Source organism: Lates calcarifer, linkage group LG16_LG22 (genome assembly GCF_001640805.2).
Source record: "Lates calcarifer isolate ASB-BC8 linkage group LG16_LG22, TLL_Latcal_v3, whole genome shotgun sequence".
NCBI classification, from domain to species: domain Eukaryota; kingdom Metazoa; phylum Chordata; class Actinopteri; family Centropomidae; genus Lates; species Lates calcarifer.
Genome location: NC_066848.1, coordinates 5447709 through 5463702, shown reverse-complemented (window position 1 = coordinate 5463702; position 15994 = coordinate 5447709). Strand labels below are relative to the sequence as shown.

General features: G+C 39.7%; 1 protein-coding gene and 1 long non-coding RNA gene across 2 annotated transcripts in view; one reads left to right on the top strand and one right to left on the bottom strand.

The window, feature by feature from the left end:
* LOC108894527 (neurexin-1a) overlaps window positions 1-14634 on the top strand; it is a 233873-nt gene extending 219239 nt beyond the window's left edge. Inside the window, 2 exon segments of the mRNA XM_051076550.1 lie at window positions 654-732; window positions 12763-14634. Of these exon segments, the coding sequence (XP_050932507.1) occupies window positions 654-732; window positions 12763-13064 (381 nt within the window). The 3' untranslated portion in view covers window positions 13065-14634.
* LOC127143395 (uncharacterized) lies at window positions 14174-15159 on the bottom strand. Its single transcript, XR_007814767.1, has 2 exons — window positions 14489-15159; window positions 14174-14422 (listed from the first exon to the last, which is right to left on the bottom strand). It is a non-coding gene; the product is annotated as an uncharacterized LOC127143395 (long non-coding RNA).
* Between the last annotated feature and the right edge of the window lie 835 nt (window positions 15160-15994).

The following is a 15994-nucleotide window of genomic DNA, read 5'->3' as shown; positions in this document are numbered from 1 at the left end:
CTGAAAAAAAGGTCTAAATGAATTTAGTGGTAGAGTAGATGTGGCAGCAAAATAATGAAGCCCTTCTATATATGCCATGATTTTTTTTTGTTGTTGTTGTTTTTGTTTTTTGTTTTTTGTTAGGTTTTTTTTTCAAATGCTTGTTTTGTGAAGGAGATACTGAATCACTTTGAAAGAAATGACATAAAATATTGATTTAAACCTCTGCTGCTCTGCCCTTTGTTTTCCACTCTCTTTTTTAAGCTTTCATGGCTGGTTGTCCTCTAAATGTCAGAGGTGTTTTGTGATGGCTCTTAACAATCCCTTGAAGGGCTATGCAAAGCCACACACTGCAGCACAAATTGAGCACACAAGTTGACAATTGCGCTGTGAACTTTAGCCTCCACTGTTCCTCAATAATCAGATCTCATTTCTGTAAGTATAATGTTGCCTGGAAAGCAGTGTAGCAGCTGCTGCAGCGCCAGGCAGCGTGTGACCGTGTTGACAGATAAATCCAGCAGCCAAACAGTGTAACTGTCTGGATTCACATCTCATCCACCCCACTCTCCTTAACTTAACCCTCTGGAAACACCACTATTCTATATCTTAACCGAAAGGATGCAGCTAAGTATTTCATGCCCTCACCACTCTACTGTGTGCCTCTCTCTTTTCAGACAACCGATGACTTGCTGGTGGCATCAGCTGAGTGTCCGAGTGATGATGAGGACATTGATCCCTGTGAGCCGAGCTCAGGTGGGTTAGGTTAGTCATCTCTTTTTATTCTACTTCTCTCTGGGTGTGTCAGTGTGTCTCTGTGTGTCATAGTCCACCTCCACCAAGACACTCTAGGCTAACACACAGTGTTTAAATGAGCAGATTGGAGTTTTAGTTAAAGCTTCAGCACTTCTCAGAGTTCTCCTCCTTTTGCTACTGCTGACTGCATAATACAGCAAGCTGGAGGCTCTCCATTAGGTCTTACTTGTTCCTATATTTCAGTTTCCAGGAACATCAAATAAAATTGCAGTAACATTTTACATTCATTCATGACTGTAGTACTCATGGTCTTTTAATGAAAGCCGTTTAGCCAACTAGCTTATCTGGAAATTATTATGGGAAATATGCTTATTCACTTGCTTCCCTACAAGTTAGAGAAGATCAGTACCTCTCTCATATCTGTCTGCTACACATGAAGCTACATCTAGCAGCTGGTTAGCTTAGCTTAATATAAACACTGTAAACAGGAGGAGAAAGCTAGCCTGGATCAGTATAAAGATAACAAAATGTGCCTCCTAGTACTTCTAAAAAAACTATTTTAAAATAAACTGATTTACATGTTATTTATATTGTTTTATATATATATATATAAGCTTAATGTCAAAATTTTGGTGTTTATGGAGTCATTTACTAAACTATTTCTGGACTAGGTGCATTGGCTTCCCTATTTACAATCTTTATGCTAAGCTAAGCTAATTATCAGCTGGTTCTAGCTTTATACTTATAGTATTCAGATATTCAGATATAAGAGAGTGGTATCAATCTTCTTATTTAAGTCTCAGTAAGAAAGCACATTCTCAAAACTCTTTCTTTAACCTGGATGTTTTCTGGTTACTGTTGTTCTTTGGCATCCACCCATTGGGATTTAACTCACTCAACACAGGCATTTTTTTCCTTAACAACTCCTTCCCTGAGAATTGCATGCATAACTAAAGCTCCACACTGCTTAAGGTGTTTTGCATGTGTCAGAGCAGTTGTTATTAATGTGTTTTAATTTTGCACCTGTTCATCTTCATCGGCTCATGGCATTTGCTAATGCGCAAAAACAAGGGCATTCACAGAAAGACAGAACAACTCACAGTTGTAATTATCAGACCTACATGACTCCAACACATGATATCAAGGAGGTGTGAGGGCTGATGTTTGCACATGTGTGTAGTGGGTCCCCACTGTTGTTAATTAAGTTCTACAGTGAGCAGTGGGAGTTCATCCTGTTGTTTCTCATGTACTGTTGTTCACAATAGCTGCACGTAGCAGCTCTTGGAGTTTATGATTGTGGTACATATCAGGTGTTTCCATTCATAAAATAAACAAACAAACAAACCTAGTTTGAAACAGAGGCCGTAAGTGTGTGTTCAAGAGCCCTGATAAATTCAAAATAAAAGGAAACATTTGAAACATTTGTTATTGTTATAAGTGTTTGAAAATGCCGCCTTTTTTATCAGCTTTACTCAGACAAATTGGGATTGTCAATCTGTTTGTTCCTTTCAATGCTGCCAAACTTTTAATCTCTTACTTTGCCACACATGGAAGGCAGATAAGTCTAACCCTAGTACCCACCTATGAATAGAAGGATTGCATTCTGAAGTGATGAGAAGCACAGAGAACAATTAAGTCCAGACCCAAGGCCCCCCACTCCATCTAGACGTGCTATCGATCAGTATGTGGTCATAAAACCTCCGCTAAATTAATGTCTGCCCCACAGCAAAGACTATCAACTTTCTAGTCTGTCTCTCTTCCTGTTCCTTTGGCTTTCCACGAGCCAGATTAGCTTTTGCCACAGTTACTTTCTTCCTATACTGCACATTATAGTGATATTCCCATTGGGCAGCATCACAATAGGTACTTCCAATGTACATCTGCTACCTCTGTCAAATACCATACACAGGAGATTGGTGTGCGTACTGATTCACACAAGCAGCTTGCATTATGATATTTTTTGACAAGGGCATCTGCCAAAACATCAGTCGCAAACTGTGTGATGCTCAGGGACGCATGCTCCCAGAGCAGAGTATCCCTCTCCTTCTGTGATCACTGAAGGGGATTTGACACCAGAGCTGTGGGCTCCCAGGGTGGCAGCTGTCTAACACCGTATCCTGATTAATATCTACATTCAGAACGATTCACACGCTCTGCCAAGCACTCACCACATCTCACATGGTGTTGCTATGCATAAAGAACTACTGTTGCCCATAAAGGACTACTTTCTCATATTACTGCTCAGCCAACTCCTTTTAATGACACCAATAATATATCATTTTTCATGCAACACCTTGACAGTCTGTTCAGTCGGCCAACTCAGAAGCAGAAGCCAGATGCATACACCTTTGATATCTCTCTCTCTTTTGTGCTTCAAGAGTGAGCTTCACGCCGCATGTATGTAAGATAATGTTGGTGCATAAGTGATCCCAAGAGGTGAGCTTTGAAACAGACTATTATGTGAGCTATCTATAGCCCAAGGTCAGCTCTAGATCATCCTGTATATCACTGGAGTCTTGTCCCACAGCACTCCCTATCAGCCGTTGAGTGACATCAATCAGGTAAACTTACTTATTGCCTTTCTTTATTTCTCTTACCTCCGGAAACCATGGAAAGCCGGCGGTACCAGCAGAGCTTATCACCCGGCAGGACCCAGATTAGATCATACTGCAGCAAATTGAATCCTCCCCCCTGGTTCTAGAAACCACAAAGGAATACACAGGCCCATGATGCTGCAACACATCTGATCTGTAATAGGAGGCTGGTTCGGGGAGTGTACATATACTCAGCAACTGATCATGGTGTCTGCCATTAGAGGTGCACATTAATGCTTCTATGTTTACAATCCTGTTGTGAAAACTGTTTACCAAAGCTAAATAAAATGCAATGAAAGATATGTAAATATTCGGCATAATTACCTAACGTGCCGTTAAGAGAAATTCTGAATACTGTATAAATTCTGACATTTACCTTAAGAGATTCCTGCATTTTCCACCAAAAAGAAAAATAAATGTGATTGTTCATTTAAAGGCCAGTATGAAGTGCTGGCCAATCATCTGGAGAAAATATAGATGTGTACTCAGTTGTGTGAAAATAGCCTGGTGAACAGCCTATCGAGATTCTGACTGGTGCTGATTTTCAAGTACCCAACCTCGGTTTTTGTGGTGAAAGTTAATGGAACAGGTTGTTGTAGAGCCGCATGGGGTCAGATGGAACGGATGTCTCTTACCTGCCCGCTTCATTTCTTGGGCGTCATGCAGGCCGTTGATGGAGGGCAGCTGCTGCACGGTGACCCAAATCCAAGGTTACATCCTGCAACTGCCTTTGTTCCTCATCAATTGGTTTTTCTCCTCTGAGCGTTCTTGCCTTTGCTGCAAGTCCTTCATACTTGTTCTAATTAGTCCAGCTCTAGGCACCAAATCTGATTCTTGCATCCTCATAGCACTCTTTGGTTGGACTGAAAAACAAAGGTTCAAAAACAAATGTATAATGGTAATTTAAAATTAATATGTAACATAATATGTTTATGTCCAAGATAAAATATGTTGACTGAATCACTTGCCATGTGATTATTTGGCAGTGAAGTGATCAGAATATGACAGCAAATGTTTTAAAAAAAATGTTTCAACTAATGTTATAGTTTCTTATTGTACCATACCAAAATAATACCCCCTGAATTATTATTGTAGAGCAAACCCCATTGTGCATCATGCTGAAAATTTAAGGAAAGCATCAGAGAGTGTTTCTTGCTCTTGGTTTCAGAATACACAATGATTCTGCTCTGAATGTAAAATTCTCTGATCTCTGAGCCTCTTTTGTTTTTTCATAGCTCGGAGTTCACAGAATCGGATGCATCAGCCGGATGTTTGTCTTTTACATGTTTACAACTTTACTTTTTGCAACATCCCACCATCATTAATTATGTAACATGCCGTCATGTGAAATTAGATTTGTGTGAAAAAAAACCTTCTTGTCAATAATATGCACACCAGTAGCTTCAGTGATAGTTTTGCTATATGCAGCCTTCTACATTTCACAAATAATCTCTCAGTGCCTTTATTCTCAGCTCCAGTAGCCCTTCACTGTGGATTGCCCATAGGCAGGTTAAGGTTAATCATCTCTAGTTTCGGCTTCTCTCTGTGCTCTCTCATCTTTTTCTGTCCTGAAGCATTCTGCGGTGACATTAGCAGCTACTAATGTGTTTGACATTTGTTTTAATAGATTTAATTTATGGGAGGGGAAACAATACATAGAGTAAACCAATAAATCAAACGGCAAATGGATGCTCTCTTTAACCCGATGGCAATGGCTGGAATGCACCCAGCCAGGAGAAGAAAAAAAATTAGAGTAAATTATTGTTTTAAAAGTAGCTGCGAGATTAATGAAACATTAAGAGCGCTGCGCTGGCTTAAGAGGTCACTGCCCACATTTAATAGGTTATTCAATCATACCCAGCTGGAACCCTGTGTGTGTTCATTCCTTCTTTTGCTGAACGCAGTGGCATACACCTTGCATGCCAACAGACTGCTGCTAGCAGAGGTGGTTTAACAAATGAAAAACCCTCCTGAAGACTGGATGCCCATTGAATGTGATCAGAGCTCATGCCCATCAAAACACACTGCTGACCTTCAAGCATCATGCAGAACACATTCCTGCGGCTAATGCATACTTTGCCAATTTATGCCAACGATCTTATGGAATTTTGCCATTTTTGTTTTTCCCCACTCTTTCAGTGAGGATTATGCCGTCCAAGTCTTCTCTGTACATCCTATTTTAAATGGAGTGTGTTCTGAGAGAAAACAGGATTTCACACTCACTGTCAGTCTTTCTCTTTACTGATCCCACCATATTTATATTTTCAATTATTTTTATTTTTCTACCACACATCTTTTGGGTGTGCTGACATTGATGCTAACACATTGTGTCTGTTTAGAAGTCTAAGTAGGGCATGAAAGGCTTACCCGAGAAAAGAAAAGAACCCCAGCCAAAGGTCAGTGATTATGATAATAGTATAAGTAAGTTATGGCTTGGGAATATTACCCAGAAATTCACAGTTGGCCAGTCAATCAATCAGTCCAAAGTATTCATACTAAAGTGCTTCATTTTTTTAAATTTACCTCTCCATCTGGCAACAGGACCTCTGATCTGTGGATTTACTTATATTTGTCATGTAAGATTAGAAGTAAAAGAAAAACAAGAGCTTTTACAAAAGAAAATACATCTGTGTGTTATATATGTGCTAAAACCAAACTCTTAATAGTAAGTACAATGAGCATAAAAAACGAAGGTGATTCAAACTGAATCAAAATGTATTTTTCCATTTCATATGCAGAGATATTAGACTAACAAAAAGTGTGTCCTCACACTTCGTAGACGGAGTTCACAGAACAGTTTGTGTCAAAATGTTTAAATAACACACAGTGTGAGAGTGCAGTGTATACTTAATTATCTTCTCACAGCTTTTGTATGATCTTTCCAACACAAAGGAAATCTTCTGTGTAGTTATGGATCCTCTGTAAATATCAGAAATATAGACCTTAAGAACCTGTAACCTGACTCTTTAGGAATCTAATCAAGTGATGAACTCAAGACTTGTGGCGTTTAAGCCGAGTAAGCTTAGCCCTCTTCTTTCATCTCGACTCTTTTAGTGGAACCCCTCTGGGCAGAGGCTTAAACTGCACCATACCTTTTACTGGGCTCAATCAAACACCTTTTAATAATTCTCACTTGGACCTCATTTCATGCTCATTCAGCTCTCTGTTCATCATCCATCATCAACATGAGCACAGCCACTTCAGGCTCACACATGCATGCCTGTCATCAGGAATACTGCCAGCATGTCACAAGTACAGGATGGTTTGCATCACTTCTCGAGGACACTCAGATAATTAAAGAAGGAAGAGGGATTTAATAAGTGTTTTGACTCTGCTGCAGTTGATACAGTGACCTGTCTACGGACTGATCCCCAACTATATGACGGCTCTGACAGCTTGTGATTATGGCTGGATATGTGCAGTAAGAAGATGGTATAACACTAATCTGGCTGAATAACAGCAATGTGTCACTGAGTATGCCAACTAAGCCTGGGTCGTTCTGAAGGCATCCCACAGCCACACCTCCTTAAGCTCTCGAAGATGCACGATGCACTGCTCATGTTTATCAGCTGCTGCAGGTTGCTGGGGCAGCTCACGCAAAATCTCCATTTATTGCCTTCTCACTAAAAATAACTTATTTGAATTATTGTGGCTGATAGATAAACTCAGCCTTGCCACAGAGCGTCCATTTGCTAAAAAACATTGTCAGTGTGTACTCTAAACTTGACCCATTACTACCACCAGTTAATGAAAGGTCAAGCCCCACCTGTCCATTCAATATATCCTTAGTAGTCCTGGTTGCTCCATTACCTCTCAACAAGCCTCGCGCACACCTGAAGTAACCCCCTGGCTCCACTCCGCGTGTTTTCCTCCATCCATGGCCCCCGTCAGCCTGCTCACCCTGTTACAAATTACCAAACAAATGAACCTTCTCGCTGGAGACAAATGAGGAAAAATAGTCTTTGAAGAGGACCATTTATTCAAATCCTGCCTGACAGTGTGGAATCTCTGATCCCATTCCTCTCCTTGAGAGCACGTGGCAAAAAGAAGTCAGGCAAAAAAGAAATGGAATCACATCAGGCATTGCACAGGCTTTTAAATGACAAGTTCCGTTGCACCAACGCTAATATCTCAGAGAGGCGAGCTCCTGTATCTGCACTGAATCCAGGGAGAATTAAGAGAAAAGGTGCTATCAAATAAACCCTGGAGTAACTAGAACATTGAAGCCAAAGCAATCTCAGTTCGTGTCATTACCTCTCACTGCCTCTCTGTGCAGCAAATGAAATTCCTGGCCAGGCTATTTCATTTTCCTCACTAACATTTACGGATCAGGGTCACAAATAGGAGTATCCATGCTTCTTTGTTTGCGGTTTTCCTTGTGTATCTCTTCCAGAGGATTCTCAGCATGGTGGAAGCAAATGATTTGTGACTAAATGACTGAAACATTGACTGTTGTCCTTGTGAATAAAACAGCAAGGACTTTATGATGGTCTGGATGTGATACTGTAATTTAAGTCTCGCTCTGGAATGAGACGGAGAGGAGAAAGTTATTTTGGCAGCTTTTACACAACTGCAATCCTTCAAAAGTTAACCCCCCCTGAGTTTACCTCTATTGCTTCACAAGTGCACCCCCGCTATGCTACCATGAAACTAGGCGCCGCTTTAAGGTCATTTTCCCCATGTCTAATTTTACCGTTGGGTACGCTCGACTAGAGCGTATAAGAGCAGCCATCATTTTAAACACTTGTTTCAGGCGCTATTTCTCTCTCAGTTTATGTGCCTTCATTCTGAGGTGATGGAGTGCTAATGAACAGACAGGCAGATGCATTTTGACTGAGGTCTTATAAGGCTTTCTTGAAGGCCTTGTGTCTGCCATATTACTTTGCCTGAGCCCAACATGAGGGAGAGCGGGGCAGAGTGCAGAGCCAGGCTCATGGGTAGCAAATGAGCCGCATCATCAAGTGTATCAGGTAATCTAAGGGACTGGCGAAAGATCCCTGTCTGCCATCAGGTGACTATTTGATAGACACTGCTGAGACTAAATGCAAACTAATGAGCTGTAATGAATGCTAATCTTTTTGGACAAAACATGGCTGTGTCAGCACTGTGCTAAATGCAGTGTTAATCCCTTAAGTAGTGGTCACGACTCAGCTTTCTTTGTTAAGATATTAAATTGGATTTTGCAGGAAAAGGTTGAAAATGTGGCTGAAATCTTTCTGCCTAAATGTAAAATTAAATGAATGGATCACACAGCCAACTTATTTTACCATTTTACTTTTTCCAGTAATGACAGGCAAAATGTGGTCAGCTGATTGAGGGTTTCCTAGATCTGTGTGTGTGAACAGAGCCTATGGGAAGCCAATCAACAGATCCAGGCAAGAGGAAATAACAAAGCCCAGAGCAGGAGGTGTTAGATCACTGAAGGAAGAACAGCACACCATGGTACTGTTATCATGACTCACCCCTGATATAGCAGACTAAGGCCACCTGCATTCACAACTCCTCCAACTCTGTCACCTCGCTGTAGGAGCCATCCCAGGGTTCATATACAACCCTCAAGTGCCACATCTAGACCCCCTTCCTCCATCAACCTGCTATGTTATCTACACTTTCAACTTTTTGACCCCAAACAAAGGATAGATAGCAAATATGAAAGTAACTCACCGTCAATGCCCGCACAGTGGCTTGCTGGGGAAGAGCCATGTCAACCAGTGGCTTTTGCCCACAAGGCGAGAGCATTCTTCACACCTGTCTGCAAGGATAAGTGGGCTTGTCACAAGCAGAGCTAATCTGTTGCAACGCTCAGTCACACTCAATCCCCCAGTGGTACTCTGCGCTTGTCCTTGAATGTCTGCTGGCATTGGAAGCATACTTGGGGCCCCTGATCAGTCTAACCACAGTGGAAAACATGTCAATGAACGGCTGTAGTGTCTCCTCTCCTGGCAGACAGCTTAGAGAACTTTGCCCTTTACAGTGAGAACTGTAAAGGGCAAAAGTAGCCACATGTGCTGCCTTTGCGGATCATTAGCTAATATTAGGCAGTTCAAAGCAATGTTTGTCTGGTCATTAAGCTGTCACTCAAGAAGAGAAATGAATGCAATCAAAAAAGCACTTCATCTCTAAAACCATCAACACTGAGTGAGACACGAGAGGGAGAACAATGAAGAGCTATCAGAGACATAAGGAGTGCTGTATTACAACTTGGACAGCATTCAGAATATGAAGTGGGCATGCTGATGTGCACTCATTCCCCAGTCACTGGTGGAAATGAGTGTTTTCAAACATTTAAGTTATTTACTGTGTAAACACTGGATGATAACAATAATTTGGTGTTAAGTTTTAGCTCCTTAAATAAATTTTTTTATGTGTTTGTTGAGCATTTTATATTCACTGAAACCTGAAGGACAGGCACACCTTCATGCCTCCACTGAAAAAATCCCAGAGAACTGTCTTGCATTTATTGTGAGCTTGTTCGACATTGAGAAATTGCCGCAAAAGTAGTATGTAGGATGGGATGTGCTGTATCATCTTATTAATTCTGCCTGCCCTTCATGGATCAGGAAGAAACAACCTTTTTATACAGTGAGAACAAGAACTGCCCTCTTTGCTCATGTTCAGAGAAGTTAGTCTGTCATAAAATAAGGATGTGACGAGATGAGACAAGGTGATTATGACGAACTTCAATAGCAGCAAAATTTTGTTTTCCACGTCTTTTCCTTTTGATGTAAGAGAGGATGGAGGGTTACTCTGTACTGTGGATACTGAGCTCTAGCTGAGGGAGAGAGTTGTTCGTGCGGAAGTGTTACTCTGACTGGCCAAGATCAAAGGACTGAATAATGAAGAGACAATGTCGTAGTTTCTGTTTTAGGGTGAAATTTCTTTTTGAAACTGGTTCGATATCAAAGCTGAAGAATGCAATTATTTTCTAAAATCAAAATGCTCTCAAAAAAAAGGAGTGAGAAAACTGGGACAGCAAAATGGGACAAGAGTGACAGCACATGTGGAATGAATTTCAATAAATATCAAATGCCCATTTTGTTGAAATAGAAAAATGCGGACACCTGTCATTATAAATGTAAAATCTGTTATGACTTGCTCACATGAATATTCACGAATATTGATATAAATATTGCAGTTGCTATTAATGTACATGCCATTAGGTTCTGTTCATTTGCTCATATGACCAGGCTTCAGCCCAAAGTTTCAATATATAATAAGGTGTTCATTAAATTGGTTCTCTATGTGCTGGAGAGTATAGCAGTTGAATGATGATCTAACACTTAAACTGAGGGTTCAATGTTGTACCAAATACATAGTGCTGTAGCTCCATGAACGTTTGGTAAGCGTTAAAGAAAGAAAAGCCATCTTTTAATATCCTCACAGAATATAGCACTGTTGCAAGTCTTTATACTGCAAGGTCTTATACTACAAACCTCAGCCTGAGAATGAATGACTGCACTGTAGCCATACAGTAAATGACCACTTTTAACCTTAACAACATAAGTCTTAAGATATGTTTAATACAAATTAAATAACTAGTCATTTTTCAGCTGCAAATCAACCAAACAAAAGTAGGACATGAAAAAGTTATTTCATAGAAAACTCACCATGCTTTAATCCATTTAATTTAACCAGTTGCAGTTATATACATTCGACTAGTACTTTGACTGTACAACACACATAGTACTAGTATCAAGTGTTTCTTGAATGAGCAACTGCACAGGCATTTCACTTGCAACATTTCACGTTCAAAATAAGATCTAGAGAATATATTATAATGGAAGTGACAAATAATAGCCATAAGCCTTAAAGGCCTGTGAGAGGAATATGTATGAACAATAACAATTTCTAAAAGTAATCTAGACCCTACTGAAGGTCATTTACATGGAGTAACAAGTGGTTCGTATATTGCTTCAGAGTGTAGGATTCTCATTGCCATAGCATCAGAGCATCACTCCACAAGTGTTTTTCAGCACTTCTCAGCACTCTGTGGCCAAGGACTAGGAACAGAAGCACTGTCAACACAGTGGAAATAATTCAGGCCTACATCTCAACACAACTATTTATGTTTCTATTGTTGCTGTTAGTTTGTCCAGTGTAAATGCAAATCGAAGCGTAACATCTTCACGTCAACATAGCTCTGATCTGAACCCAGCTGTAAATCCCTCAAATATTTCGTGCCCCAATCCAGTGGAACCAGAATGCTTTCATTTCCAAATGTTAGTGTTGGGTGTTTGGATTTCACGAATGCAACAAAGAGAGCTTAAGCAGAAATGATGACTGCTACAAAAACACACAGAGAGATGTGCCAGGAGGACTGAATAATATCAGGGAGCTGATGTGTTTTCAGAATGTGCTCCATTGAATAGCACCATTTCAGAACAGGAGTGGGGACAGCCTTTGGCAAAATCTGCTGAGTAAATTGAAGAATTGTTTCTTCCTGAAAAATTTATTTTCAGAGACTATGTGATACAGTCATGCTGCTTGAATATATAATGAATGTCGGAAATGTGGTCTGTTCATTCATGACTGTGCTGTAAAACATGTAATGAGCAGTAAGCTTTTAAGTGAGCTTCTCTGTGAATCATTAACACATTAGTCTTCTTGTCAGCTTCGCTTCTGAGTTGAGCAGATCTCTCTGTCCTGCAGCATCTCACCTTCTTCACACTCAGAAATGTGAACGATTACAGTTCAGTGAATATCTTCAGAATAATGCTCTGCAGGAATTATAATGCTGATAGTAGATTAGGCAGGTAAAATGACATGTACTTAAGGCAAAGTTGTTTTTTTTTTAAATGTCCAGCTCCTACATTTATTGAAAGTCCTAATAGATACTTCAGTTCCTTCAGGGTGTTGCAGGAATGATTTCTTGACATTTCAAAATAATTTCAAGAGTAATTTTGGATTTGGTGACTGTCAAAGGATTTAAAATATAATCTCTAAGAGTTTTATAAGAAAATCCTCATGAGGTTTTTGTGTTGTATTGAACTGCGAGGGTCATTTTTGACAGTTTTAGCTGGCATTTAACAGGCTTGTTAAATGGTTTAAGATACCGATTCTACTTTTGTATGAATTTATTTAAGACAAAAAGAATTTGACCACGACCCTCTCGCCCTCACCATTGTATAGCATTTCATTTTGGATTATTAATGATTATCCTTGTCGGTTTTTGTCTCTATTCATTGTATAATTGCATGCTTTTCTATAAAGTGGGAAGGCCAGTCCTATCAGCCAACATCTATTTTTTGCTTCAGGAACCTTGAGGCATGATGGCTGTACTATCATTCAACTTTAAACTGTGATATTGATCCACACCAGCAGCTAGAAGAAATGCATTCACTCACTACCATGAATCTACTTCTACTAATAATGATGAAATGTAGAAGATGGTGTGCTCAGTACATTTGTGGTAATCATATTTCTGTCTCCCTTGCAGCCAATCCCACTGGTGCTGGACCAAGGGGTCCAGGCACAACGGAGGTCTTCAGGGAGTCCAGCAGCACAACGGGGATGGTGGTCGGCATTGTAGCAGCAGCTGCCCTATGTATTCTGATCCTGCTTTACGCTATGTACAAATACCGGAACAGAGACGAAGGCTCATACCATGTAGATGAGAGTCGCAACTACATCAGCAACTCGGCACAGTCCAACGGCACCGTAGTCAAAGAGAAACCAGTCAACACTGCAAAGACCTCAAGCAAGAATAAGAAGAACAAGGACAAGGAGTACTATGTGTGATTGTCAAACCTTTGGTCTTTGCCAGACCAAGTCAAACGTTTATCGAAAAGACAAATCAGGACATCAACATGTGTACAGTATAATTACAAAGATGAACATTATTTAGTCATTTTTCCTATAAGACAATGCTCTGAAAAGTAAATATGAAAAATGAAAAAACGACTTTCTTTAGACTCAAGCACTGGAGATAGAAAAGATATACAGTCCAGAAAGAGACTGATGGAAAATGGCTCTGGCATCCAACTGAAAATGAACTGAATACATATCTAACATGTCAACCAAACAACATTAACCCATCTGTGACTTGTTTCCTTGGCCAGGACAATGTGATCTAACTCCCTTGTTTCTGGTAAACAGAGGAGCACAGACGCACTTTGCAAAGAGAGTTCCCGCATTACAAACTTAATGTTTTCATTTACATTGCCTGTGTTTGTGTTGTTGAGACTTTTTCTAGAGAAAATGACACAGTGCATAAATAAATACATACATAAATACGCCAAACATTTACTGTGGAGGAAGAGAAAAAAAAAATCAGGTGACAGCAAATTCAGAGAGAAAAAATCCCTGATGGACGTCTGTGGAATCAGCCAAAGTACTCACAGAAGAGGCAGTGATGGCCGGCAAAGACTAATACCTGGCTGACTGAGCTGCCACAGTGCAAAGATGAGAAAGGATGGCAGTTTTCTCTTGAAAGACTATGATTTAAAAGAAGAATATGTCCATTGTGCCAGTAAGAAATCTGGAGGCCTTCGTTTTCACATCATGTGAACTCAAAGGAGAGAGTATCCTCAGAGTGCTGAGGGTGTCTCAAAAGTGATCATTCGGGAGCCATGCACGCAAAATTATCTTATTACAGTACATATGTTTATATACAGTACAACCACATCTATATGTGCTTTCTGGACTGTGACAAAGTGGTGTTTTATAGCCTGTTGTATAGATAATGCAAACTATAACTGCTCCTCAACCATTTTGGAATAAAACAAAAAAAATGGACAAAAAGAAGACATAAGTGTTATTAAGTGTTGCTAGACATAGAAGATTTTCTGAAGACATCTGCATTTTTTTCAGTTGGATAATAATTTGATTCTCTCCTGTTTTTACATGTGTTCCTATATAGTTTTTATACAAATGCCAACCAGAGATAAATGATCCCGGACCAGTAGTAGCCTATCCGTTCCCAAAAACTGCACAAGGTGTTGATGGTGGAGAGATGCGGCATGACAACTTGTGTGGATCTTTTAAGGATACTGGTAGAATCACTGCCTTCCTCCTCAATCCTGACTTACATGAGTGAGAATGAAGACCAAGAATATGAGTGATGATGATGGATGATGACAATGATTAAGATAAATTAACTTGCTGTGTGTGTTTCCAAGTGGTATTATAAGATTGTCCAATGTGTGCTTGGGCTGATGCAAAACCCGAGGAGAATAGCTCAAACACGTCTCCATTTCAGCTGTTCTGTGTTTGTTCTGTCATTCTGTCCGTCAATTCTGCTTCCAGAGACCTGTACTTGGAATGAGTATGAGGAAAATGACCATGAACTATAAATGATGATTATAAATTCTCTTGGTTTGCTCCTCTTTTATTTCCTCTTGAGTGTTTTATGTTTGATTGTAACTCTTCTTGTACTCCACGTAAAAATTAAATATAAAAACTAGTTTTGAAAAATCAAATGAATAAAATATTACCTAAGTGAACTTAAACCAGTCTGCTGACAAAATGTGTCAGATCAGCATGCAGGCTTTATGATTTTCATTTGTCATCATGCAAACGCCCTTGTCATTAAAAGAGTACTCCACTGATTTAGTATTGCACTATAACACTGTCTGACTCCCAATGGAAAGTTTAAAGTAGCAGTTGTACTCCCCAAGACTTGTAAACACACTTTTGCATTCATGTGTTATATGATTTGCCTGAAAAAAAAAAATGTTTAGGTTTGTGTGACACGTAGAAATCTACAGTGGCTGTTCCTAAATTTCCTAGACAGCTTATGAACAGTTTTGCTGTCTGAAATATTTACTTACCCATATGACTCTGGTAAAATGAAGTAAAAAATAACCATGAAAAAATAAATAAAAATGCAGGTTTGAAGACATGTTTAGGCCCTCTTTAAACACTATATTTATTGCTTTTAAAAATATCTAAACTCTGTCGTATAAAATCGAAGACACCTAGCTAAGCACTGTGTTAGTTTTTATCTCTAGATAAACTGTGTGCACCCCATCAGATAAGGTGCCACCATACTCATCTGGCGAAATTAACTTTTAGTACTGAGCTATTACCTGACTTTAAATTGAAGTCACAAACTCTCAAGCTCACAGTGGAAAATCTGCCCAAAAGTCTAGTGATAGTCTGACCAGGGATCAGATGGAATACTTGACACTGAAGCATCACACTGCATATACAGTACATCTCTAAATGAGTGCAAATAGAGACAAAAGCAGCACCATACTACAGAATAGTTCAACTGAAGCTTTATGCCGTACTAACTACTTTAAGTCTCAAATAGATAGATAGATAGATAGATAGATAGATAGATAGATAGATAGATAGATAGATAGATAGATAGATGCAATAAGAACAAAATTACCATGTCTTATGAACAGTAACAGTATGATATTGATAGTATGGTACAGATGGTAGTGCAGCAGTGTGTTCACTTGTCAGACAGAGGTGAGCTGCTGCACAGTGTTAATATGTCAGTGTTGCGTTCACAGCTTGTTAAGTTATATGGTGAAAGGTAAGAATGATTTCCTGAAATGTTCTTTCTGACGGTAGACCTGAATGAGTCTGATAGAAAATAAGCTCTACTGCCTCTGTAGTCTGTTGTGGAGGGGATGGGATGGATTGTCCATGATGGGGAGGTTCAGTGAAGTGGTGGTACCAGCCTTGTGAATGGGTTTATTGATCTGCATACATTGAAA